The 27,704-nt window shown below is 42.8% G+C and overlaps 1 protein-coding gene across 2 annotated transcripts in view; it reads right to left on the reverse strand.

The window, feature by feature from the left end:
• The window catches only part of MTHFD1L (methylenetetrahydrofolate dehydrogenase (NADP+ dependent) 1 like), a 227,448-nt gene that overhangs the window by 176,148 nt on the left and 23,596 nt on the right, over positions 1-27,704 (reverse strand). For both annotated transcript variants that reach the window (XM_064360573.1, XM_064360574.1), the window contains exon 8: positions 6,125-6,236. In XM_064360573.1, the coding sequence (XP_064216643.1) occupies positions 6,125-6,236 (112 nt within the window). The remainder of the gene's footprint in view (positions 1-6,124; positions 6,237-27,704) is intronic.

A 27,704-nucleotide genomic window follows, 5' to 3' on the forward strand; every position in this document is an offset into this window, starting at 1 on the left:
TGCTCCTGCTCTGGCCATGTAAGATATATGTGCTTCCCCTTCGCCTTCCACCATAATTTTAAGTTTCCTGAGGCCTCCCCAGAAGCAAAGCAGAGCCCAGCATCATGCTACCTCTACAGTCTGTGGAACTGTGAGCCAATACATTTCTTTTCTTTATAAATTACCCAGTCTCTGGTATTTCTTTATAGCAGTGTGAGAATGGACTAATACGTATCATTTGGTAAAATTTTTGTGACAGTGTTCTTGAGAGTTGCACTCCTAGTTTAAAGTATTTGAATCTTACTGTGAAATGACAGCATATCACTAATTTTTAAAGGAATGCAATATAAGACATGATAAAAAGCATATAATTAAAATATTAGTAAACTGTTACTAATAAGCTATTAGTAATAACTTAACGTGGACTACTGAAACCAAATTAACAAGGCAATTTATACAGTACTGCATATTCCAAATGACATGAATCATTTTATTAAGAAAAAGTAAAAACTTAAATATCTTCTATTAAAAACTAATTAAAATTTGAAATGGAAAACTGGCCATGTACTTCAGGGATAGATCTAGAATATCTAGAATTTTGAGGAAAAAAAAAGTAAAGGAAAACAGTGATAGGTACAATGGATTTTGGAATCACTGAAGTTCAAGAGTCATAAGCAAAGATCCTAATTTTATACCAATTGCAATGGCATAATGAAAATTACATGGATATCTAATTTCCCTAAAGCTGACTTCTTATATGTTCAGAATTTCATTGGACTTCTTCTTTTCTTGGGTTTGATTTTTCAAATATAAATATATATTGTGCCAAGATGGAGTCCAAAAACTGTTTTGTGTGCAGAAGACAGAGCAACAAGGAAGTAGAGGGAGGGATGCAGGGCGTGGACCAGCATTTATTGGCAGCTACCATCAAAAAGGCACTGCCCAGAGGTATCTGTTATTCCTCCCAACAGCCTTGCTGCCAATTAACCCACAGAGAAACTGGGAATCTTATTAATTAATCAGAGCGCCTGTTTCCTCAAAGTCACACAGCCTATAAGTGCACTGCAATTAAGAATGTTTTTACACAAACAACTCCCTTCTCCTTGTTAATCTTTCCACTATATTCTTCTTTTTTTTTTTTTGAGACGTACTTTTGTTCTTGTCACCCAGGCTGGAGTACAATGGCGTGATCTTGGCTTACTACAACCTCTGCCTCCTGGGTTCAAGCAATTCTCCTGCTTCAGCCTCCCAAGTAGCTGGGATTACAGGCGCCCGCCACCATGCCCAGCTAACTTTTGTATTTTTAGTAGAGATGGGGTTTCACCACGTTAGTCAGTCTGGTCTTGAACTCCTGACCTTAAGTAATCCACCCGACTTGGCCTCTCAAGGTGTTGAGATTACAGGCGTCAGCCACAGCGCCCGGCCTCTACTATGTTCTAATTGTCTCCCTTCAGAGCCATATGAGGGAAAGGCTCAAGGTTCCTCAGGGGCCCCAACACATCAGCATCTCAGGGCTCTTCCCCTCTTCCACATTAAATAGAATTATATTAGCTTAAAATGATGCTATAAACGACTCTGCGCCACAGAGTTGCTGTTTTGATACTGTTCTCAGAGCCCAAAACAGAAGACCAGCTTCTCCTTGGTCCCATTGGGTACATCAGTAAATAAGTCCTAATATTTGGGGTACAAAATGGTTTTGCTTACGATGAGATCTGCTGTTTAGCAAGCAGGGCACAACGTCAGTGTGTACTTCTTTCATTTGAAATAAGTCTTTTAGGCTGAGCATTGTGGTTCACAACAGTCATCTCAGCACTTTTTGGAAGTGGAGGCAGGAAGACTACTTGAGGCCAGGAGTTCAAGGACAGCCTGGGCAACACAGTGAGAACCCTGCCTCCATACACCAAAAAAAAAAAAAAAAAAAAAAAGTTTTAATTAGCTTAGGAGGGAAGATTCCTTGAGCCCGGGAGTTTGAGGCTGTGATTGTCACACTGCACTCTAGCCTGGGCGGCAGAGCAAGACCTTTTCTAAAAAAAAAAAAAGAAAGAAAGAAAAAGAAACAGGTATTTTTTCAATAAATAAAAATGTAGTTACTCCTATAGCTAGAAAAGAGAATGCTGAAATTTCCTTGTTTAAAATCTAAGCATTGGACTCACACGATAGTTGAATGAACAGAACCAACAACCTGGGTGTAATTGTTTTCTGAGCTCTGTGTCTGGGCTATCAGCCATCAGGAAAATCTCTCCTAGGATTAAGTATTCCATAAAATGCCTCCACAGAATTACCTCATCATAAATCACCATATCCCATCTATTTTTACGGGGGCGGGGGGAGGAACCCTGTACCATGAAGGTAAGAATAAAAATTTCATTATAAAACTCTGCCTTCACCCAGCCACAAGTTTATGAAAAGTTCTTCTCATCTTCAGTTTAAATAACAGCTCTTTCTTTTTAATATTTCAAAAACTTTATTCATTTCTTTACAGTGGTGAGATAAAAAAAAGAGGGGAAAAAAGCCTTCTCCATTATTCCTAGATTAAATTTTCATACTAAACGAAATTGCTAAAATTAAAACTTGTAGACTATTTAGAAATGTGCTACTATGGATAGCACCACTCCAAAACTGTTCATCTGTTTCCATCAGCATCAATCATCATCAATGGCTGCCTAGTTGGCCCCATTTTTGTTTTTTTTTGAGATGGAGTTTCGCTCTTGTTGCCCAGGCTGGAGTGCAAAGGTAAGTCTTGGCTCACTGCAACCTCCGCCTCCCAGGTTCAAGCAATCCTCCTGTCTCAGCCTCCCAAGTAGCTAGAATAACAGGCGCCCAACATGCCCAGCTAATTATTTTCAGTAGAGATAGGTTTCACCATATTAGCCAGGCTGGTCTCGAACTCCTGACCTCAGGTGATCTGCCCACCTCAGCCTGCCTCCCATTTTTTTTTTATTTTTATTTTTAGAAGGAGTCTCACTCTTGTCATCCAGGCTGGAGTGCAATGGTGCAATCTTGACTCACTGCAACCTCTGCCTCCTGCTGCCTCAGCCTCCTGAGTAGCTGGGATTACAGGTGCCCACCTACAAGCCCAGCTAATTTTTTTGTATTTTTTAGTAGAGACAGAGCTTCACCATGTTGGCCAGCCTGGTCTCAAATTCCTGACCTCCGACGATCCACCAGTCTCGATCTCCCAAAGTGCTGGGATGACAGGAGTGAGCCACCGCGCCCAGCTGTCAGCCACATTTTTAAGTGGGAGACAAGTTCAAGAAAATGTCTCTAAACATGCCACAAACTTAAAACTACGAGCAGAGTACAATTCTGAGTCCATGTTTATTAACTTGCTCAATACTCAATATTCACAGATTCGGCCGGGCACAGGAGTTCACGCCTGTAACCCCAGCACTTTGGGAAGCCAAGGTGAGTGGATCACTTGAGTTAGGAGTTCAGAACTAGCCTGGCCAACATGGTGAAACCCTGTCTCTACTAAAATTACAAGATAAAACTAGCCGGACATGGTGGCAGGCACCTGTAATCCCAGCTACTTAGGAGGCTGAGGCAGGAGAATCATTCGAACCTGGAAGGTGGAGGTTGCAGTGAGCCAAGATCACGCCACTGCACTCCAGCTTGGGCAACAGAGCAAGACTCCATCTTAAAAAAAAAAAAAAATTCATAGAGTGCTTACTAAGCATCAAGTAATATTCTGAACACTGGGCATTCAAAAACCAAGAAAACTCTTAGAGTTGGGCCAGATACATTTCAAATAAATTACAACCTATGTACTTTTAGAATCATTTTGAAATACACAGACCATCCCTGATTTACAACCTTTTCACTTACCGTTTATCCACTTTATGATGGTGGGAAAGGGACATGCATTCAGTATAAACAGTGCTTCTAATTCTGATCTTTTCCTTAGTTAGCTACACACAGCACAAGGCTGTCTTGAGACCCTAGGCAGGAGCGACAGCAAATCGCAGTTTCCGGTCAGCCACGCAATCACGAGGGCAAACAGCCAATACACTATAGTGCGCTGTGCTGCCAGCACGTTTAGATGTTGATTTGTGTTTTCACATCCCATCCTGTCTACAAATGCCCATTTTTTACTTACAATATTTTCAACTTCTGATGGGTTTATTTGCTCATAACCCCATGGTAAGTTGAGGAATATCTGTAATGCCTTGGTCTTTTTTTCCCCCAGAGAATCATTTCATTGAAATCAGTGAATACCTTTTTCAAAAATAAGGGTCCTAAAAGGAAACCTTATTAAAAATAAAGCACTTTCACTAAGAAAATATATGTCACTGTCATGTAACCACAGGGCTCAAAGGGATTCCAGAAAAACATCAAAGTAGACTCCTATCTCCAGCCATGACTGTGCCAAAACTATCCTACATGAAAACTTTAATAAAACACAGCAAGCAAATATTACAGCAAAGCAGCATTCATTTACAAGAAACAAATGTCAGCACTGAGTTTCCTAATCTAACTGGGATTCAGAACAGAGGAATGAATCTGCCCTGTCCACTATTTTGTTTTTTTGTTTTGTTTTGTTTTGTTTTTTAGGAAAAAGTTATACGAAGAAACTACACATATTTTTAAAACGTGATTTGTTATTTAGCATATGCCTTGTGTTTGTTAAAAGGAGCCATTATGGCCACAGCTCTTTTTTTTTTTTTTTTGAGATGGAGTCTCACTCTGTTGCCCAAGCTGGAGTGCAATGGCCCCATCTTGGCTCACTGCAACCTCCCAGGTTCAAGCAATTCTCCTGCCTCAGCCTCCTGAGTAGCTAAGATTACAGGCCTGTGCCACCACACCTGGCTAATTTTTGTTTTTTTTGTAGAGACAGGGTTTCACCATGTTGGTCAGGCTGGTCTCGAACTCCTGACCTCATGATCTTCTCCCTTCGGCTCCCAAAGTGCTGGGATTACAGGCATGAGCCACTGTGCCCAGCCAGGACCACAGCTCTTAATGCAAGAGCTGAACTCTGGCTCTTGCCTTTGACTTTGATCCATTCCACCCTCTCAGGCCCCAAGAGGTTTTTAATCTGATTGGTCAATTCTGGCAGGAGCTATATGTCCTAGAGAGGAGGGTCAGTATCAACTTTTCACTATGGCTCACTGTTTTATGGTGCTGCCTGTCTTTCATGGAGCTGCCTACAAGGTTTCAAGATTTCAACCTCAAGTATGGTCCTGGTGGAGGTGAAAGAGAGCAGAGGCTACCAACTTTGATGATGTTCTGCCCAGTTTTAGGGGGAAAATGTACCACTGTCCTCCAGCCCAGCTCAGCCCAGTCCTCTCCTCTGTATGAACATTTGGAGGCCAAACCCAGGAGAAATAAGGACAGGGGTCTGTGGGGGGGCTGTCTTCTGCCTCCCTGTGCCATTGTCTCTTGCTCACCTGTGCTGCTCAGGGACTTGCTGAGTGGGGCTGGGTGTGGTCAAGGCTGTCTCAGCCTCAGCGTCTTTTTACAAACTGGAAAAAGGAACCCACTCTGGGTCGGCTCCTCCTGGACCCCTTGGCCGCTGGCTGCCCTGTTGTTGGCACTGCTTGGGCTGCTCCCATGGGCCTGGTGTGGTCTAGAGTACTCCTAGATACCTTGGCAAAATGCCATCAAATAGCAGGACCAATCCTAAAACTGTTTCTGCATCTACTGGTGATTTTTGTACTGTTCTGAGATGACTCTGGGGCTTGGAGGGTCTGCTTCATGGGTCAATGTGAGGGGAAATCAGGGAGACACAGAGGCGGATCCTGTTCCCATTCCTCCCGGCAACCCGGCTCTCATCTGCATTTCATAGTGAGATTCCGCGAAGATTTCTTTGGAAGAAAGGATCTTACTACTTTTTAAGAGACTGAAAACCACTATTTCTAGTTTACCTCACACACATACACATCATCTACTTGAGGTCACGACTGACCTGACTGCTAGAGACCAGCAGGGGACACTTCACTGTGGGAGCAGACACCTCAACCGCCATCTTGGTTTCTCTTTGCCCAGCAGCATGATTCTGTCAGGTAACCCATATTCTAAGTTTCTGATCCCATACATTAATGTTGACGACAGCCAACATTTTAGAAACAGACCCTCTGAGGAAAAGGTTAACGTTTCTCCCAACGATCTGACCTCATCAGTGGCTGCACACCAACGTGAAGACATTTACCTGACAGGAAGTCATGGGAGCAGTTGAGAACAGTCGTTCCTGGTTGTATCCAAGTAAGGGGAATCTCTTCTGGCTTAGGTGAGCCTAGGACCACAATGTCAGCTTCGTGAAGCTAAAAGAGAAAGGAAAAAACACGCACATTTTAATCTGAGGCATAAAGATAGTAACTACTGATGTCAAATGAGTTCAGCACCATCCCAGAACTACGGCTTTGCTCCAAGCTGCTGACAAGGACGGAATCGCTTTACTAATTCCTTTCAAGCCTCTATTAATACAAACAGAAAACAATTGTCATATCCTAGAAAGAAAAGAAAATAAGACTTAAAAAACTGTCTTCAGGGTAGTCACTTCAGCATACATACTGCAGGGAGTATTACCAGTTACATGTTTTCACCACTAACTATAACGTCAAGAAAAGGAATGCGGCAGCCAGGCGCAGTGGCTCACACCTGTAATCACAGCACTTAGGGAAGCTCAGGTGGATCACCTGAGGTCAGGAGTTCAAGACCAGCCTGGCCAACATGGTGAAACCCTGTCTCTACTAAAAATACAAAAATATGGCTGGGCGCAGTGGCTCGTGCCTGTAATCCCAGCACTTAGGGAGGCCGAGGCAGGTGGATCATCTGAGGTCAGGAGTTCAAGACCAGCCTGGCCAACATGTGAAACCCTGTCCCTACTAAAAATACAAAAATTAGCCAGGCATGGTAGCGGGGGCCTGTAATCATCTCAGCTACTGGGAAGGCTGAGGCAAGAGAATCATAAGGGAGGCGAAGGTTGCAGTGAGCTGAGATCATATCACTGCACTCCAGCCTGGGCGACAGAGTGAGACCCTGTCTCAAAAAAAAAAAAAAAAAAAGAGGAAAACAAGGGCAGAGCCCATGAGGTCTGGCCCACACAGTGGGCTTGCTGGCCTGTATAACGGCACCATCACAATGAGACCCCTATGGAATTGTAACTATACCCATGGAAGGACTGTCAGGCTTGAGAAAGAATTTCACTTTCTCTGAGGCCCTGGTTAGTCTCTTGCCCAACCGTTTATTTTTTTGCCCTGAGAAAGTAGAAAGAATGCAGCAACTCCAGCAAAATGCATTGATCACATCCATCCTATTTGCATTTTGATCATCCATTGCTGGAGGAACAAGTCTGGTAGGAAGGTGACATTAAGACATAGGCAAAGAGCTTAGCTCTGACCTTAACCAAAGAATGGCCAGCTCCCCACCCCATTGAGCAACTGATGATTTCACACCGGATCCCTATGCGGAGGGAGGGGTGAATAGGAATACTGGATCTGCAGAAGAGAATATCTACACTTGTACAGGTCAGCTAGGTGTTTTAAGTATTACCTCATTGAATATTCCAAATGAGTGAGACTGGTGTTACTCTGCTCATTTAACAGACAAGGAAACTGTGGCTCCCAGATACAAATAGCTCTCTGTTATGTCCTGTGTCTTCTAGTGAACCCAGTCCTAGAGATCCAAGTGAACCTAGTCAGAAAGAGGACAACTGACGGTCCCTTTCCCTACTGTCTCTCCTGTGGACCTCAAAGTCCTGCAACTAACCACAGAGTCTCTGAGGTCAAACAGACAAAGGGGCAGACTAAGAAACACAAAAGCATCCCCACTGCCACTGCCACCACCAAACCACCAAATACACGTGCTGGAGACACTGTTATCCATTCTCAGCTTAGACAAGCTGATCATTGAAGATCCTGTGGAAGAACCAGGATAGCTCCTCAGCCTGAGGACTTTTCACACTATGTGGGCAAGAGGGTGCATCAGTTGATGCCTTTTAGAAATCCTGAGACAAGAGATGATAATGGAAGCAAACCCACGACAGTCCTACCTGGTTTATGAAGAAAAAGGCCAAGATCGAGGGCAGCTCCAAATCCCCTAACAGAGGAGGAGCACGATAAAAATCGAAATGCGTGTCTTCTCATAGAGCTGACAAAGCCAACTTTTAAAAGCTAATGCCTTGGAAATATTTGATCAATTTGACCATGTGAGTAGGGAAAAGCGTATTAACACTCATTGATTATCCAGTAATAAGCGAAACTGCATTCCCTGCTTTTCACCTCCTGATTGTATTATTATTCTGACTTTATTATGGAAGTAGAAGAGCACACTGCCATGGTGTCACGCAGACTCTACTGTATTAATCACATTAAAAAGAAAAGAGAAATCCCTACTAAAACATTTGCCCAGGGTGGACACGTTGGCTCATGCCACCATGCTGGGTAATCCCAGCACTTTGGGAGGCCAGGGTGGGAAGACTGCTTGAGCCCAGAAGTTTGAGAACAGCTTGGGCAACATAGGAAGATCCTGTCTCTACAAAAATAAAATAAAAATTAGACAGGTGTGGCGAGGAGTGCCTGTGGTCCTAGCTACTTAAGAGGATGAGGTAGAAGGATCGCTTGAGCCCAGGTCACAGCTGCAATGAGTCGTGATCATGCCACTGCACTCCAGCCTGGGTGACAGGGCAAGACACTGTCTCAAAAACAAAACAAAATCAAAACCAAAAACAAAACGCATTTGCCTAAATAACCATTCTTCTGTGCCACAGGGTCAAAATACCACTAATCCTCTCTAAGAACTTTGCAGCCAAATGAGAATCGCTTGAACCCAGGAGGCGGAGGTTGCAGTGAGCCGAGATCACGCCACTACACTCCAGCCTGGGCAATGGAGTGACTCTGTCTAAAAAAAAAAAAAATTTGCAGCCAATATCACCAGCAATCTAATCCCTTAAAGCCACCTATAATCTCTACTGATATAAAATACAGCTAGCATTCCAGGTGATAGTATATATGGGGGAAAAAAGAGTGCTAGTGGAAAAAGGATTTTAAACATCTGTATTAAAAAAAATTATATTTCTTCATTTACACATACTACTGTCAAAAATTCAACCACAGCAATCCTCAAGAGAAATACAAAGGTTTAAGCTTTGTCGCAGATCTGCAGATAAGAAACGCCATTTTGCTAGATTTTCAGGCACAAAAGCAGCAAAACCAGAATATGTTAAAACAATGGTAAAAAGGAGGTTAATGTGAACAAGACTGAAATGATCATTTTGGAGGAAGCCAAGGATCACAGGTTCACACAAGTCCCCTAAGAACACTTAGTTTCCTACACGTGGTGTCTTTGATACAACCTGTTCTTTTCATTACCTATAAATCTTGGAAATCTCATTCTGAGCCCTCAGCTCCATACCTACACACAACTCTAACGTGGGCTTGCTCATCAGCGACTGGGGAACAGCTCATTCCACAGAGAAAAGACAAACACTCCTCCCTTAGCAATGATCGCATAGTAGATGTTAATTCTTTCTGGAAAGGAAAAGTGCTAGATGCTTAAATCAGTAAATAACCAAGGACAAGGGAAGATTTTAATGAGCTAAAATTCAAGGAGAATTATTGTCTCACTCGCTGTTCCTACTTTCCACCTCCCAAATGGGAAAGACCCCGGCCAAAGCTTGGCTTGAAACTCTACCTCATAACAAAATATTGCTTTCTCTGCTGAGACTTGAGTGGAGCAGCTTAAAGTAACCACCCCAACTCCCCAGGCAGAGAACCGAATGTTAAAACAATAGTAAGACGCAGATATGCAGAAACTTAACGGGGGGCGTGTCGGGGTGCAGTAGTTTAGATAACTGAAGATAAATTTTCTTGAAGTCATTAATTTTTAAGCTGGAGGGACAAGCATCTGAATATAAAGAGATGTGGGAATGGAGGACAGAAGGGATTTGGAAAGTTATATGGAATATCATAATTTTGTATTTAGCAAATAAAATGCATGAAAATTTTTAAAACTAAATACAGCCCTGCCCTCTTAACTAGAAAACGGTATGTATCTTCTGCGATCAATGTGCTTTGAAACAGTTCATATCACATGAGAATCTCAGATATGAGATCTGTATATATACTTAAAATCCAGAATGGGTAAAAAAAGATATTTTCTAAAGAATTGTGAGACCTATGAAAACTGTTTCTACGTCCTTTAAACATTCCCAGCACACTTCAGAAAATCAAGTTCAATTCCTTATGAGGTTCAGTTGAATAAAAAAGAAAGAAAACAATGTTCAAAATGATCAACATTACTTAAAAAAATTAACAGGTAGGTGATTTGTCCAGCAAGGATGTGCTTCTGAAATTACAATAACCAAAGACATTGGGGCAGGGCGCGGTGGCTCATGCCTGTAATCCCAACACTTTGAGAGGCTGGGGCGGGCGGATCACCTGAGGTCAGGAGTTTGAGACCAGCTCGACCAACATGGAGAAACCCCACCTCTACTAAAAATACAAAAAATTAGTCGGGCAGGGTAATTTTTTACAGGTGTATGCCTGTAATCCCAGCTACTCGGGAGGCTGAGGCTGGAGAATCGCTTGAACCTGAGAGGCGGAGGTTGCAGTGAGCCGAGATTGCGCCATTGCACTCTAGTACAATAAGAGCAAAACTTCGTTTAAAAAAAAAAAGACACTGGCATTCTCAACTAGTGCCTGAGTGATGGCCCATCGTGGTCAGACACAGGTAACACAGTGGGGTCTGGAGGGCAGGGAGGGGCTCTCCACACCAAGGTGGTCCCTTGCTTGATTTTCACTTTCAACAAACTAGGACACGCTGTAGTTTACATGTGCCCAGGTAAGTGGCTTTATGGGTCACATTATGCTCCATGGCAGATTCTTCACGAGGCTTTATTTATTTATTTTTGGAGACAGGGTCTCACTCTGTTGCCTAGGCTGGAGTGCAGTGGCATGATGTCAGCTCACTGCAGCCTTGACTTCTGGGCTCAAGCGATCCTCCCACCTCAGCCTCCCAAGGAGCTGGGAGTACAGATGTGCTTCACCATGCCCAGTTCATTTTTTAAATATTTTTTGTAGAGACAGGGTTTCATCATGTTGCCCAGGCTGTCTTAAATTCCTAGGCTCAAGTAATCTGCCTGCCTTGGCCTTCCAAAGTGCTAGAATGACAGATGTGAGCCACTGTGCCCGGCACACAATGATTTATGATCAGACAGGGCGTGTCCATGAAAAACCTTAGGTAGCAAGCGGACTCCTAAACTGCCTTGTGACAACATTTCTATAAAGAGCAGATGTCACTTTTCTAAGAAAATTGTCACTTTTATCAGATGTCAAAATGTGTGCACTTTTTCTTACTGTAGATAAGAAGCTGTCAGGTTGGGCTACAGTGTGTGGCTCCCACAGTCAGATGTGTTTTAGGAAGATTCCTCTGGAAGCTGGATTGAAAATGCCTTAGAGGGGGTAGGAGGAAAAGCAAGCTATGGAGACCTCCTGGAGGAGGCGTCTGCAGGAAGCTGGGTGCCCAGGTCTGAAGCTGAGAATGGCCTAGGAGCTTGGGGATGTGGGTTGGGACACATAGCATTTAGGCAATGGTTAAAACCAGAAGTGTGGATGCCCCAAGGGAAACTGGCAGAACAGGAAGGAAAGCAGGTTAGTGGACATCCTTGGGGAGCACTAATCTTAAATGGTTAGAGGTAAGGAACAGATGGTAGAGATCATCATCTCCTGGAGTTAGGAAGGTCAGGAAGGGGCATTTTCATTCAGGCCAAGGGAAAAGGGTGTAGCCAACAGGTTATATGACAGCAGCGGTCAAGCAAGATAAAAGCAAAAAACTACACTTTTGACAATTAGGAATTAATGGTGACTCCGCTGTAGAAATGTGCATTAAGAACCATGCCTGATACAGTCCTGCCATTACTATAGAGTGTGTTGCCTGCAAAGGGAGATTTCATTCAGGCAGAATGTTTCATGAGCAGATGCCCTGTTTATTCATTAATTTTTTTTAACTCTGAACATCTAACTTTGTATTTGAAATTAAATGAACATTGATCATAAGATTACTGCTTTATATAGCCAGATGTGGTGGCGCACACCTGTAATCCTAGCTACTTGGGAGGCTGAGGCAAGAGAATCCCTTGAACCCAGGAGGCGGAGGTTGCAGTGAGCCGAGATCACACCATTGCACTCCAGCGTAGGCAACAAGAGCCAGACTCCTTCTCAAAAAAAAAAAAAATTATTGCTTTGTATCTATGACTCAGTATCCACTTTTCCCTGCAGTATTAAGCATGCATTAAATAGGAATGTTAAAACAGTATAACAAAGAAACCCCATCTCTACTATAAATACACAATTAGTGGGATGTGGTGGTGCATGCCTATAACCCCAGCTACTCGGGAGGCTGAGGCAGGAGAAGCGCTTGAACCCGGGAGGCGGAGATTGCAGTAAGCTGAGATGGCACCATTGCACTTCGGCTTGGGCAACAACAGCGAAACTCTGCCTCGATAGTAATAATAATAGTGTAACTACTCTAAGAACATCAAACCATCTTCATTCAGATCTTGTCATACTTTGGCAAGATAAGGGGATGACAACTGCAGCAAAAGGTTTTTCCCACATCACGTCCACCCAGTGATCTCATCCTGGGAGAATGTTTTTCCTTTCAGGAACTGGGTGTATTTCTTTTATTTCTACTCTCCTCTGTGATTAGTGGAACAGATTATTGGCTTTTAAATTTTTAAGATGTTTCTTATGGTTATTTCATAAATCAAAATGACTACAAGCCAAATGGACATTTGGGAGTTAGGATTACAGCGTTTATCTACCAAATTTTTCCCCTAAAGGATGACAAGTGACCTTCCTTTTTCTAAATGTTCCCAAGTTCATCTCTTACTTCACCATTCAACTTATTTCCTGCTCAACATATGACAAGAAAATATCAAAGATATTTAGTTGTGACCAAAATGCTAGAAAAGACAATTCCTCTGGAAGCCAGCTTCACACTTAACAACAGTCGTGACAGATGATAAAAGGAAAAAAATGCAACACCATTCTGGGAATGCATATACTTTAGTGACTCATCAAAAATAACTCCCTTCCATAGACTTTAGGAAAAACCAAGATTCAAAAGTGGCGCTAAGAGAGAGAATGTGTGTGTAGATGGGGGGTGGTAACGAGGAGTTTCCTTCATATGACAAAGACTTAGGACCAAACTTTAGTACAAAAATAGGGAAATGCTCAAGTTACAGTTCCCAGAGCAACACCAGGCAAGCCAGGCTTCATAGAGGAACAGGCCTGAGGATTTATGCTCATATGTCAACCATAAACTTGAATACGCACAGCGTGTTCACATTCATGCAAATTGCCATTGCTGGGGGAAATTCTGCTTTGCATTTCCTGACATTTTATGCTTTTCCATTCTGAGCCTCACGTTGCACATCAACAGATTTCTGCATTCCATTTCCTTTGAGAATCCTCCAGGCCTCAGTTGCCTACTCTGAAAAGTGAGGAATTGAGGCGCAGCAGGGAGAGCACCATGGGAGGAGTCCTGTGACCTGCGGTCAAGTCCAGACGCTGCTCCTTATCAGTGACAATCAGAGTCAAGGCTCTCTGGTGAGCATAATATCCAGTTTTCAGGGTTGCCGGGTGAATGCAAGGCACATATGCAAAAGCCGTGAAAAGGAAATCTCCACACAGTGATAAGGTGCTTTATTGTTACAGGTTATGTCTAAGACATTCCCATTAAAAGATTCAAAATTCCACAGCCTTGAAAAGCATTCGCATTGTCCCGGTGTGGTGGTTCATGCCTGTAATTCCAGTACTTTGGGAGGCTGAGGCGGGAAGATCATTTGAGTTCAGGAGATTGAGACAATCCTGGCTAACACAGAGAAACCGGTCTCTACTAAAAACACACAAAAAAATTGGGCGTGGTGGCACATGCCTGTAGTCCCAGCTACTCTCAAGAGGGAGGCTGAGGCAGGAGAATCGCTTGAACCAAGGAGGCGGAGGCTGCAGTGAGCTGAGATCACGCCACTGCACTCCAGCCTGGGCAACAGAGTGAGATTCTGTCTCACAAAAAAAAAATCTGCATTGCAGTAGGGGTGAAAAAGGAAGCCAAGCTCTGCTGATAGTGCAGAAAAGGAAATGGGAGATAAGCTGCTGCCAGTGGGCTGAAGGTGATGCTTCCAGCCTGTTCTCTGCAGGACACAAGCCTGCAGCCCTTCTTCCAGAACTCTCTTGTGCAGTGTACACACCTCACTTCCCCATCATGGCCCCTGATGACCACAAAGGCTTATTTGTGGTTGACTGCAGGTGACTGCAAAGTAACAAATATCATGGAGGCTGAAACTCACCCCACAGCTGAGAAGCATGTTAAAGCCACAGATGAAGTTTCCCACAGAAAAATCAGAAAGGAGGTCAATGTGATTCCACTGCTGTTTGTTAAACCGGCTTTGCAATCCCATGACCCTAACACCATTTATACTATTACATCCATGAGAAAATACATTCCACATTCAGACCAACCTTCAAACATTTAGAATACAATCTATCAGAATGTTTTGCCTATAAGATACAGAAAGGGCATCGTAAAACGAAGGTAACATCGGGAAAAGTGGAGATAGATGGTGTTTTAATTACATTTTTACTCACATATTTGATATAACAACAATACATTTCTTCTCAATCTCAGTTTCGCAGCTTAAATTCTGAACCACCTAAGACCAGTCAGTCTGTTAATTATATGGCCCCTTCTTGATCTCATGCCCATTAGTTTGAATGTATCATCTCGCAAATCCTTCCCTCAACACTGCTACATATAACGGCCTGATTTTTTTTGGCTTTCCAAAAGGTTCTATTCATCTTCTTCCCTGGTATTAATAAGCAGAGCAATGATCAGATAGAAGCCAGAGGGGAAAGTAGGGAGCTGACCCCCTAAATCTGTCAAAGAAAGCTCAGGGTCTGACACTACCCAGTGGACTTAATTCCACACTATTGATGACCTGGGCTATGGATTACCTCAGCCACTCGCTGAGCACGAGGCTGTGATGTCCGGGAAGGTCCAGTGCTTTTTTCTGCATCTCACCTGCAGCAGGCAGGGGAGGGGGTGAACTCGCCTCACTGAGGCTGTCTTGTGTGTCCACCCCTGCCCTCTCTGAAGGTGCTCACCATCTCCTCTGAAAAGAGAGCCCGGACAGCTGGTGATGAGCCCCAGGCGTCAGAGAGGGGACAGCATTTGGTCTACTTCAGCTCAATTCTCTTAACAAGTATGGCTCAGGGATTACAAACATCAAAATAAAATGAGAGTGAATCCAATACAAGTCAAAGGTCTCGGGTCTTGGTCTCTCTCATCTGAGGTGGCCGGTGCTTTCTGGTTTTCAAGATTAGAGATTAGACTTTATTGCTTAGTCCCAAATTTTCACAGCAGGTTAAAAATAAATAAAGAAAGAAAAAAGAGATTAGACTTTATGTGATGATCTGGAAAAAGAGCTGACAAGGGACCGTGTTAAAAACACAGGCTGTTGTGCCACCTCTGCCATTTTTTAATCACACGATCTTTGCAAAGTCTCCCCTCTGAGCCTCAGTTTCCTAATGTGTCATATGGGGAGGATGACAGTCCTGCCTAACAGGATGAGTGTGCAGATGGCTGAGATAACAGGAGTACAAGACAGGGCCTGGTTCAGAGTGGCCATTCTGTCAATTAATTTTGGCTGTCATTGCTGTCACTGCAGCACATTAGTGCTTTAAATGCATTCCACACTGTTAAAAGAATTGTCACATAACTCACTAATCTAGTGCAGTTTAAAAGCTAGAGTTCCTCCCTTCTCCCGTTTGGAGCAGATATGATTCTTTTTTCAAGAAGTCATCCTTTCACATGTAAGTACATTTAGAATTCTCCAATTCACTTTTAAAAGCCTTTCATGAGCCATGCTGTGCACTAAATTTAAACTGAAAAGGACTTTGTGATAGTTCAGCTTTGTCCAAAAAATTAAAAACCTAGACACTTTGATCCTTCAAAGGTGAAAGACCTATATTTTTTCCTTCTGTGAGTACCAGTTTTGAGGGTCTCTGGGCTCAGGAGGAGAGGGAGAAATGAGATCCTCTGAGAAAAACAAAATAAAATGGTTCTCTGATTTCTAGGTTATTTCTTCTGCATGCAGCTGGGGTTTACCTCATCTCCCAGCTGGAGACCATTTCAGCATTGTCCAGCTGTTCCCTAACCACAGGTTCAGAGGAGACTCGAGGGAGCAGGGCCCCAGCGTGCCTGCCCACCTCTCCCTCCATGTGGGGCACCATTCCACCTTGTAAACACCAACGCAAAACCACGCCCACCTCAGCTGGTTTTGGCACCAGAATCAAATCATCGGGATCAGGAAGAGGTTATCTCCAAATATAGGCTCATTCCTGAGAGTAAAGTCAACAGTGTCATTCCCCTGCAGGGCCCAGCATGCTGGGTGTGGGGGCCTGCATTTGGGTGGAGGAAAGAGCGGGGTTCCCTAGCCCTGCCCAAAAACACTAGCTCCATCGCCTGGGCTTCCTGACACGTGACACTCCACAGCATATGGCTAATTTGGACAAACGCCCAGGCATTCTTCCCGTCTCCAACTCTAGGGTCTCCAAGGAAATGCTCAACGCATCTCCAAGCCTGGAAAAGATGCTCAGAATCAGAGCAGGAAATTTATTCTCTGTTTTGAACTATACACCCCAATGGGCATAAGTTACAAAGCTACCAAACACCAAAGTCTACTCTGGTTTCTGTGGACCCCTAAGAAGTTCAACTCTTCATGCTCAGGCTCCATGGAGATGTTATACGTAAATCAGTGTCCGCAGACTATCCTTCCACTTAGACAGACGGACAGAGAAAGGATCGATTTCTATTTGTAACTAATTCGATGTAACTATTCGTTAAAACTACAGAGCCTGAAAGTAATAACTGGTCCATCAGGGACCTCCAGCAGACATGTTCAGAAGGAGAGTGACTTCCGAGTTACATGAAGCATGGGAAGAGGTCCACAGCTTTGGAGGAAAGGATGCTGTTATGTCATTAAAGGTCATAATAATAATCTACTAAGGATTGGAAGATAAGCCTGACTGGCTTAAGCTGGGTCCCCACTCTGGTCAGTCCCTCCTCTCTCTGGGACATTGTCTCATGGTAATCTTGCTTTCGGTTTCGCTCCCTTGGCCAATATTCTGCTGGGAGACCTCACAGACAAACAGCTGGAGACACTCTGTCCTTCCCCGACCTACACAATGGAAGCATGTATACCAGGCTTCCAGTGAGGGACCCCAGGTCACACTACTTTACTAGTTAATCTACTTACAATTTGAGTGATTTGCCTCATTGACCCACAATGGTGTGTGAATACATACAGATCTCTCTCTCTAAATATATATAATATATATTAAATATAATACTTAAATTTAATATTTAATATATATTATATATATTTAATATTTAAATATATATTATATATATATATTTAATATTTAAATATATATTATATATATATATATTTCCCCCCATCGCTCTGTCACCCAGGCTGGAGTGCAGTGGTGCAATCTCAGCTCACTGCAATCTCGACCTCCCCAGGTTCAGGTGATCCTCCTCCCTCAGCCTCCAAAGTATCTGGTACTACAGCCACCATGCCTGGCTAATTTTTGTACTTTTTGTAGAGATGGGGTTTCACCATGTTGGCAGGCTGATCTCAAACTCCGGGGCTCAAGCAATCTGCCCGCCTCAGCCTCCCAAAGTGCTTGGATTACAGGCGTGAGCCACTGCACCTGGCCCACATTAGCATTTAATTTCATTCTCACAACTGCCCCATAAAGTAGGGAGTATATGATTGCCATTCTACACAGGAGGAAACAGGCTCAGAGCAGCCACAGCTAAGGCTTGAGCCCAGAGCTGTGTGTCCCTAAAGGCTACGCTCTACCGCTTACTGAGAACACAAATGTTGTGCCCAACTCGAAAGTCTGAAGGGCAGTTTCTGCTGGTTGCAGCAGGCTGCCTGGTAACTGGAAGGTCAGCCCACACTGGTAAGAGTACCTTTGGCTACAGATGGTGGACAGAACTCTCGTGTTACACAGTCACACCCGAGGCCCAACCTTTCACCCTTGGCTTTGGAAATCCCCAGCCAGATGTCCCAAAGCGGGTAGGTGTTGTGGGGACGGGGGTCTTGTTCCATGTCAGGTACAAATAAGCACATCAGAAACGCTTGTCAAAGACAATGTCCTTCTACTAAGTAGCCATAATCCTAAGCTTGTACTCTTCTTTCCTCAACTCTTTTATCATTGCCAATAAGGAGAAGTTAAATAGATTATAATCTTAAAATGCACTTTTATTCTTGGTTGATTCAACTGGACAACAAAAATCCCCATCTGAGCCAGGTACGGCAACTCATGCCTGTAATTCCAGCACTTTGAGAGGGCCACGTGGGTGGAACACTTGAGGTCAGGAGTTTGAGATCAGCCTGGCCAACATAGTGAAACCCCATCTCTACTAAAAATATAAAAATTAGCCAGGGGTGGTGGTGCTGGCCTGTAATCCCAACTACTCAGGTGGCTGAGGCATGAGAATCACTTGAAACCATGAGGCAGAGGTCTAGTGAGCCAAGATTGCACCATTGTACTCCAGCATGGGTAACAGAGAGAGCCTCTGTCTCAAGGGGAAAAAAATCCCTATCTGTTGTTAACATTTTTACTTCCAGTGTTTTCACAGTGAAGCTTTTCCAAGGGTGTGCCAGGTGTGGACAGAGCATGTCCCTACTGAGTACCCCAGGACACTAACTCGTGCCTAGGTGGCTTTTTGCACCACTGTGGCTTCCAGACAGCCATTGAGTGGTACAATCCACGTATTACCATGCCTCCATATTACCATGGCTCCAAGGAAGGCTAGAATTCCTACTAAGGAAATGAATGGCAAGAGTTTTCTGCCCCATACATTCTTGTAAAAATACAACACAGGAGGCCAGGTATGGTGGCTCACACCTGTAATCCCAGCACTTTGGGAGACCGAGGCGGGCAGATCACTTGAGGTCGAGAGTTCGAGACCAGCCTGAGCAACTTGGAGAAACCCCAATACTACTAAAAAATACAAAATATTAGCTGGGTGTGGTGGCGCATGCCTGTAATCCCAGCTACTAGGGAGGCCGAGGCAAGAAAATCACTTGAACCTTGGTGGCAGAGGTTGCAGTGAGCCAAGATTGCGCCATTGCACTCCAGTCTGGGTAACAAGAGCAAAACTCCGTCTCAAAAACCAAAAAATACAACACAGGAATAGTGACAATTCAAACATCAGGCAGACACAGGGAGGCACATGGGTTGCAGGGAGGTAAGTCGCTAGTGAAAGGCTAGCTGCCAGCAAGAAAGACACAGGCTGTCATTTGTGGTGGGACAGGAGCCTGTCATAGGTAGGTAGACCAGGTAGAAGGGGACAAGTATGGGGCGGAGCCATGAACATTTCTTCCCATGTTTTTGGCTACAAAGATGACACAGTAATAAGAATGAAAGTTGACAGCCTCTAACATTCGCAATGGTGCCACTATAAATACCAAAGACTCAGGGAAAAAATGTGTGTGCAACATCAACTATGAAAGAGAACCTTCTGGTACATATGAAAACAAGAATGTTACCCAATGACTAGATTCTGCAGAAAGTCAAGCCACTTAATCATTCTCAAAGTTCAGATGAGATTCATCCCAAAGTACAGAGACAAGGTGATTTATTCCCGTAATAAAAAAAGTACTTTGAAAAATGTCTTTGTTTTTCAAAAATACAGATACAACTAGCAAAAGCATCTGTGACAGCTGTGAAAACATTCAATTGCCAAGGAAGGTATTTTCTCTTTTCACCACAGCTGTTCAGTGCAGGGCAAGGTTTATTTTCCTCTATTCAAATCAAAATTTCTGGACTCTCAAGTGCAAAATACTGCCCTTGAATTTTCTTGGATAGGCTGCCACCATGTGGTGATCGCTAAAAACGCACACAGGTTCAGGTTTAACTGCAGGGCTGAGCTGTCTTAACCCAAGCATTACATAAATTAGATCCACCTGCCACGAAAAGATTCCAAATCTGCTGAGACACCTGGCTTCCCTGGCAAGATTACAATCTACTCCTCATTTCCATTCTCACCCTGCAACATGAGGAACATGTATTTTTAGATCATGTTCTGTAGTAACTGATTGTACTTAATGCATTCGTTTTAAACTTCACTTTGCTTGAAATCTGTGAGCTGTACTGTCATTTTTTTAAATGAAAAACAATCATTTCAGACACGAAAATGTAAAACAATACCTAACATACCTAGACAACACCTATTGCCCAGTTTAAGAAAAAAGGGATGAAGGTGTCTAGGTTTCCTTTCCATCTATATCCACATCCTTGCCTCAATAAATGCTTTGCGGATTTGGTTCATAATTTCCATTATTTCTTTATATTTTTACTTCATTTGCATGGATTCCTAATAATATAGGACTCCTAATATATACATAAGAATTCTAATATATATATATATAAGGATTCCATGCAAATGAAGTAAAAACATAAAGAAATAATACATAGATTAGGATTATATATATGTGTATATATGTATTAGGATTACATATATATGTTGTGTTGCTTTCAGACATATATAAATGGTGTTATATGAAATATATCCTTCTACAACTTGGGTTTTTGTTCACTGAATGGTGTTTTAAAAAAATTCTTCCAGGCTGGGCGCAGTGGCTCATGCCTGTAATCCCAGCACTTTGGGAGGCCAGGGTGGGCAGATCACCTGAGGTCAGGAGTTCGAGACTAGCCTGGCCAACATGGTGAAACCCCATCTCTACTAAAAATACAAAAATTAGTCGGGGTGGCGGTGCACGCCTGTAGTCTGAGCTACTCGGGAGGCTGAAGCGGAAGAATCACTTGAACCCAGGAGGCAGAGGTTGCAGTGAGCTGAGATCATGCCACTGCACTGCAGCCTGGGGGATAGAACAAGACTCTGCCTCAAAAAACAAATGAAAAACAAAACAAAACAAAATGCATGTTGCTATCTACAGCTCTAGTTTATTAATTCTCACTGCTTTAATATCATTCTGTTTTATGAACGTATGTCTATGCATACTCTACATACAACTATACTGATTTATCCATTCACGCTGATGGGCATTTAGGTCACTGTTTAAATACTTTCCGTGGTGCAGTTGGTTTCTCAAGTCGCCTGCTTGGCCCTCTTCCAAGTTGTACCTTCCTTCTTTCCTTTCCTTACTATTCTAAAGCTTTTTAATAGGCTTTCCGTCCTCCTTTGAAATTTGCCTCAGTCTCTCCTTCTGCCTTCTGCCCCTCAGTCCAATTCTTTCTTCTGAGGAGGCCAGAGTTGAAGTTGCTGCAGACCTGTATCGCCAGCACTGCCTCCGGTAACAGATTTGGTGCACGTGACTCAGATACATTCCCTAGTGGTCATCAAGCTCCAGAAGATGCTCAGTGAGGAATACCATCCTCTTAATAGTCAAGAGTCACCCTTCTACAGGGGACCTCTAGCCTGCTTATAAGTGGGACATGACAGGGGCAAAATCCTACCCTGTCTCCCTTGCACCTGGCTGGATACCACTTTCACCAACTCATGGAGCCAACTCAGCTCTGACAGCTAGCAGAAAGGGGCCAAGACCCACAGAACCACCACTGGCCCTCTGTTTCAAACAAACAAAACTTTTTGCATTGTAAACATGCTACTCTGACCAATCGTAAACACACCTTTTTATAGATATGGGCAAGTTTGGTCTATGACACATATTTAGAGTGAAATTCCTGGATCAAAGAGTAGCTCGAACTCTACTAAACTGCTTTCCAAAATGTCTATTTCATACCAAAAAATGAGCTGGGTGTGGTGGCCTGTGCCTGTCATCACAGCTACTTGCGAGGCTGAGGCAGGAGAACTGCTTGAACACAGGAGGCAGAGGTTGCAGTGAGCCGAGATGGCGCCACTGCACTGCAGCCTGGGAGACACAGCAAGACTCCATCTCGAAAAAAAATGAAAAAAAAAAAAAAGAACCAAAATGCTTATTTCAAATTTTAACTCCTGCCAGCAATATATGAATTCCCATAGCTCTCGACATTTGTCAATATGTCTAACTGGCACTTTTTACCTACTGCCAATATGACTGGTAAGCAAAAACAGTAGTAATCCAGACAGCTTTTCAAGTGTCTTTTAAACCTCAGGCTCCTCATCTGTTAGTGGCCTGTCATGTGTCCATTTTCCTAACAGATTGTCTTTGTCTTACTGATTTGGAGGAATCTTTTATAAGATACTAATTACTGGCTAAATGTTTGTTGTAAATATCTTCTATACTTTAGCTGTCTTTTCATTTTTTTAAGAACTTCTTTTTTTTTTTTTTTTTTTTAATTGCATTTTAGGTTTTGGGGTACATGTGAAAAACATGCAAAGTTGTTGCATAGGTGCATTCATGGCAGTGTGATTTGCTGCCTCCCTCCCCCTCACCCATATCTGGCATTTCTCCCCATGCTATCCCTCCCTAACTCCCCCCCCGCTGTCCCCCCCACTCCCCCGCTACAGACCCCCGTGTATAGTGCTCCCCTCCCTGTGTCCATGTGTTCTCCTTGTTCAACACCCTCCTATGAGTGAGAACATGTGGTGTTTGGTTTTGTGTTCTTGTGTCAGTTTGCTGAGAATGATGGTTTCCAGGTTCATCCATGTCCCTACAAAGGACGCGAACTCCTCATTTTTAATGGCTGCATAATATTCCATGGTGTATATGTGCCACATTTTTCCTATCCAGTCTATCATCGATGGGCATTTGGGTTGGTTCCAGGTCTTTGCTATTGTAAACTGTGCTGCAATGAACATTCGTGTGCATGTGTCCTTATAGTAGAACGATTTATAATCCTTTGGATATATGCCCAGTAATGGGATTGCTAGGTCAAATGGAATTTCTATTTCTAGGTCCTTGAGGAATCGCCACACTGTTTTCCACAGTGGTTGAACTAATTTACACTCCCACCAACAGTGTAAATGTGTTCCTATTTCTCCACATCCTCTCCAGCATCTATTTTCTCCAGATTTTTTAATGATCGCCATTCTAACTGGCGTGAGATGGTATCTCAATGTAGTTTTGATTTGCATTTCTCTAATGACCAGTGATGATGAGCATTTTTTCATATGTTTGTTGGCCTCTTGTATGTCTTCTTTTGTAAAGTATCTGTTCATATCCTTTGCCCATTTTTGAATGGGCTTGTTTGTTTTTTTCTTGTAAATCTTTTTTAGCTCGTTGTAAATTCTGGATATCAGCCCTTTGTCAGATGGGTAGGCTGCAAAAATTTTTTCCCATTCTGTTGGTTGCCGATTCACTCTATTGACTGTTTCTTTTGCCGTGCAGAAGCTGTGGAGTTTGATTAGGTCCCATTTGTCTATTTTGGCTTTTGTTGCCAATGCTTTTGGTGTTTTGGTCATAAAGTCCTTGCCTACGCCTATGTCCTGAATGGTTTTGCCTAGGTTTCCTTCTAGTGTTTTTATGGTGTTAGGCCTTATGTTTAAGTCTTTAATCCATCTGGAGTCAATTTTAGTGTAAGGTGTCAGGAAGGGGTCGAGTTTCTGCTTTCTGCATATGGCTAGCCAGTTTTCCCAACACCACTTATTGAACAGGGAATCCTTTCCCCATTGCTTGTTTTTATCAGGTTTGTCAAAGATCGGGTGGTTGTAGATATGTTGTGTCGCCTCCGACGCCTCTGTTCTGTTCCATTGGTCTATATCTCTGTTTTGGTACCAGCACCATGCTGTTTTGATTACTGTAGCCTTGTAGTAGAGTTTGAAGTCCGGTAGTGTGATGCCTCCTGCTTTGTTCTTTTTGCTTAGAATTGACTTGGCTATGCGGGCTCTCTTTTGGTTCCATATGAAGTTTAAGGTGGTTTTTTCCAGTTCTGTGAAGAAGGTCATTGGTAGCTTGATGGGGATAGCATTGAATCTGTAAATTACTTTGGGCAGTATGGCCATTTTCACGATATTAATTCTTCCTAACCATGAACATGGAATGTTTCTCCATCTGTTTGTGTCCTCTCTTATTTCGTTGAGCAGTGGTTTGTAGTTCTCCTTGAAGAGGTCCTTTACGTTCCTTGTTAGTTGTATTCCTAGGTATTTTATTCTCTTTGTAGCAATTGTGAATGGCAGTTCGTTCTTGATTTGGCTCTCTTTAAGTCTGTTATTGGTGTATAGGAATGCTTGTGATTTTTGCACATTGATTTTGTATCCTGAGACTTTGCTGAAGTTGCTTATCAGTTTCAGGAGATTTTGGGCTGAGATGATAGGGTCTTCTAGATATACAATCATGTCGTCTGCAAATAGAGACAATTTGACTTCCTCCTTTCCTAATTGAATACCCTTTATTTCTTTTTCTTGTCTGATTGCTCTGGCTAGAACTTCCAGTACTATATTGAACAGGAGTGGTGAGAGAGGGCATCCTTGTCTAGTGCCCGATTTCAAAGGGAATGCTTCCAGTTTTTGCCCATTCAGTATGATATTGGCTGTTGGTTTGTCATAAATAGCTTTTATTATTTTGAGGTACGTTCCGTCGATACCTAGTTTATTGAGAGTTTTTAGCATAAAGGGCTGTTGAATTTTGTCGAAGGCCTTCTCTGCATCAATTGAGATAATCATGTGGTTTTTGTCTTTGGTTCTGTTTATGTGGTGAATTACATTTATAGACTTGCGTATATTGAACCAGCCTTGCATCCCCGGGATGAATCCTACTTGATCATGGTGGATAAGCTTTTTGATGTGCTGTTGCAATCAGCTTGCCAGTATTTTATTGAAGATTTTTGCATCTATGTTCATCATGGATATTGGCCTGTAATTTTCTTTTCTTGTTGAGTCTCTGCCGGGTTTTGGTATTAGGATGATGTTGGTCTCATAAAATGATTTGGGAAGGATTCCTTCTTTTTGGATTATTTGAAATAGTTTCAGTAGGAATGGTACCAGTTCCTCTTTGTATGTCTGGTAGAATTCGGCTGTGAACCCATCTGGACCTGGGCTTTTTTTGGGTGGTAGGCTCTTAATTGCTGCCTCGACTTCAGCCCTTGTTATTGGTCTATTCAGGGTTTCGACTTCTTCCTGGTTTAGGCTTGGGAGGAGGCAACTGTCCAGGAATTTATCCATTTCTTCCAGGTTTTCTAGTTTATGTGCATAGAGTTGTTTGTAATAATCTCTGATGATGGTTTGAATTTCTCTGGCATCTGTGATGATATCCCCTTTATCATTTTTTACTGCATCTATTTGGTTATTCTCTCTTTTCTTTTTTATTAGTCTGGCTAGTGGTCTGTCTATTTTGTTGATCTTTTCAAAAAACCAGCTCCTGGATTTATTGATTTTTTGAAGGGTTTTTCGTGTTTCTATCTCCTTCAATTCTGCTTTGATCTTAGTTATTTCTTGTCTTCTGCTAGGTTTTGAGTTTTTTTTATCTTGCTCCTCTAGCTCTTTCAATTTTGATGATAGAGTGTCAATTTTAGATCTCTCCTTTCTTCTCATGTGGGCACCTATTGCTATATATTTTCCTCTAGAGACTGCTTTAAATGTGTCCCAGAGATTCTGGTATGTGGTGTCTTCGTTCTCGTTGGTTTCGAAGAACATCTTTATTTCTGCCTTCATTTCAGTGTTTATCCAGTCAACATTCAGGAGAAAGTTGTTCAATTTCCATGAGGCTGTGCGGTTCTGGGTTGGCTTCTGAATTCTGAGTTCTAACTTGATTGCACTGTGGTCTGAGAGACTGTTTGTTATGGTTTCCGTTCTTTTGCATTTGCTGAGGAGTGATTTACTTCCAATTATGTGGTCAATTTTAGAGTAGGTGTGATGTGGTGCTGAGAAGAATGTATATTCTGTGGATTTGGGGTAGAGAGTTCTGCAAATGTCTATTAGGTTTGCTTGGTCCAGGTCTGAGTTCAAGTCCTGGATATCCTTGTTAATTTTCTGTCTCGTTGATCTGTCTAATATTGACAATGGGGTGTTGAAGTCTCCCACTATTATTGTGTGGGAGTCTAGGTCTCTTTGTAAGTCTTTAAGAACTTGCCTTATGTATCTAGGTGCTCCTGTATTAGGTGCATATATATTTAGGATCGTTAGCTCTTCTTGTTGCATTGATCCTTTTACCACTATGTAATGTCCTTCTTTGTCTCTTTTGATCTTTGTTGCTTTAAAGTCTATTTTATCAGAGATGAGAATTGCAACTCCTGCTTTTTTTTGTTCTCCATTTGCTTGGTAAATCTTCCTCCATCCCTTTATTTTGAGCCTTTGTGTAGCCTTGCTTGTGAGGTGGGTTTCCTGGATACAGCACACTGATGGGTTTTGGCTTTTTATCCAATTTGCCAATCTGTGTCTTTTGATTGGGGCATTTAGTCCATTTACATTTGGGGTTAATATTGTTATGTGTGAATTTGATCCTGTCATTTTGATGCTAGCTGGCTGTTTTTCCCATTGGTTGATGCAGATTCTTCATTGTGTTGATGCTCTTTACCATTTCGTGCATTTTTGGAGTGGCTGGTACTGGTTGTTTTTTTCTATGTGTAGTGCCTCCTTCAGGAGCTCTTGTAAAGCTGGTCTGGTGGTGATGAAATCTCTGAGTGCTTGCTTGTTCTCAAAGGATTTTATTTTTCCTTCACTTATGAAGCTTAGTTTGGCTGGATATGAAATTCTGGGTTGAAAGTTCTTTTCTTTAAGGATGTTGAATATCGGCCCCCATTCCCTTCTGGCCTGTAGGGTTTCTGCTGAGAGATCTGCTGTAAGTCTGATGGGCTTCCCTTTGTGGGTAACCCGACCTTTCTCTCTGGCTGCCCTTAGTATTTTCTCCTTCATTTCAACCCTGGCGAATCTGATGATTATGTGCCTTGGGGTTGCTCTTCTAGAGGAATATCTTTGTGGTGTTCTCTGTATTTCCTGGACTTGAATATTGGCCTGCCTTGCTAGGTTGGGGAAGTTTTCCTGGATAATATCCTGAAGAGTATTTTCCAGCTTGGATGCATTCTCTTCGTCACATTCAGGTACACCTATCAAACGTAGATTAGGTCTTTTCACATAGTCCCATATTTCTTGTTGACTCTGTTCATTCCTTTTTACCCTGTTTTCTTTAATCTTGCCTTCTCGTTTTATTTCATTGAGTTGATCTTCGACCTCTCATATCCTTTCTTCTGCTTGGTCAATTCGGCTGTTGAAACTTGTGCATGCTTCGCGAAGTTCTCGTGTTGTGTTTTTCAGCTCCATCAATTCGCTCATATTCCTCTCTAAGTTGTCCATTCTCGTTAACATTTCGTCAAGTCTTTTTTCAAGGTTCTTAGTTTCTTTGCATTGGGTTAGAACATGTTCTTTTAGCTCACGGAAGTTTCTTATTATCCACTTTCTGAAAGCTGATTCTGTCATTTCATCACACTCATTCTCCATCCAGTCTTGTTCCCTTGCTGGTGAGGAGTTGTGCTCCCTTGTAGGAGGAGAGATGTTCTGGTTTTGGGTGTTTTCATCCTTTTTGCGCTGGTTTCTTCCCATCTTTGTGGATTTATCCACCTATCGACTTTGTAGTTGCTGTCTTTCTGATTTTGGTAATTTTAAGTCTGTAGTAACTGAACTCATAAACCCCCTTTTCTTCCCCCTAGGTGATCTGTCCCAGGGAATTAGGGCGTTATGATTTTCCGCTGTTGCAATGGTTTTCCCTGCCCACAAGGTGGCAGCCTAGTCACACTCAGCCTGCAGAGGCTTCGTTGAGCTGCTGTGGGCAAATTGTCCTGGGAACTGCAGGGTGTTTCCCGGTGGGTGACGCCCCT

Source organism: Aotus nancymaae, unplaced genomic scaffold, assembly GCF_030222135.1.
Source record: "Aotus nancymaae isolate 86718 unplaced genomic scaffold, 86718_ANA_hifiasm-v0.15.2.pri h1tg000040l, whole genome shotgun sequence".
In the NCBI taxonomy this organism is placed as follows: domain Eukaryota; kingdom Metazoa; phylum Chordata; class Mammalia; order Primates; family Aotidae; genus Aotus; species Aotus nancymaae.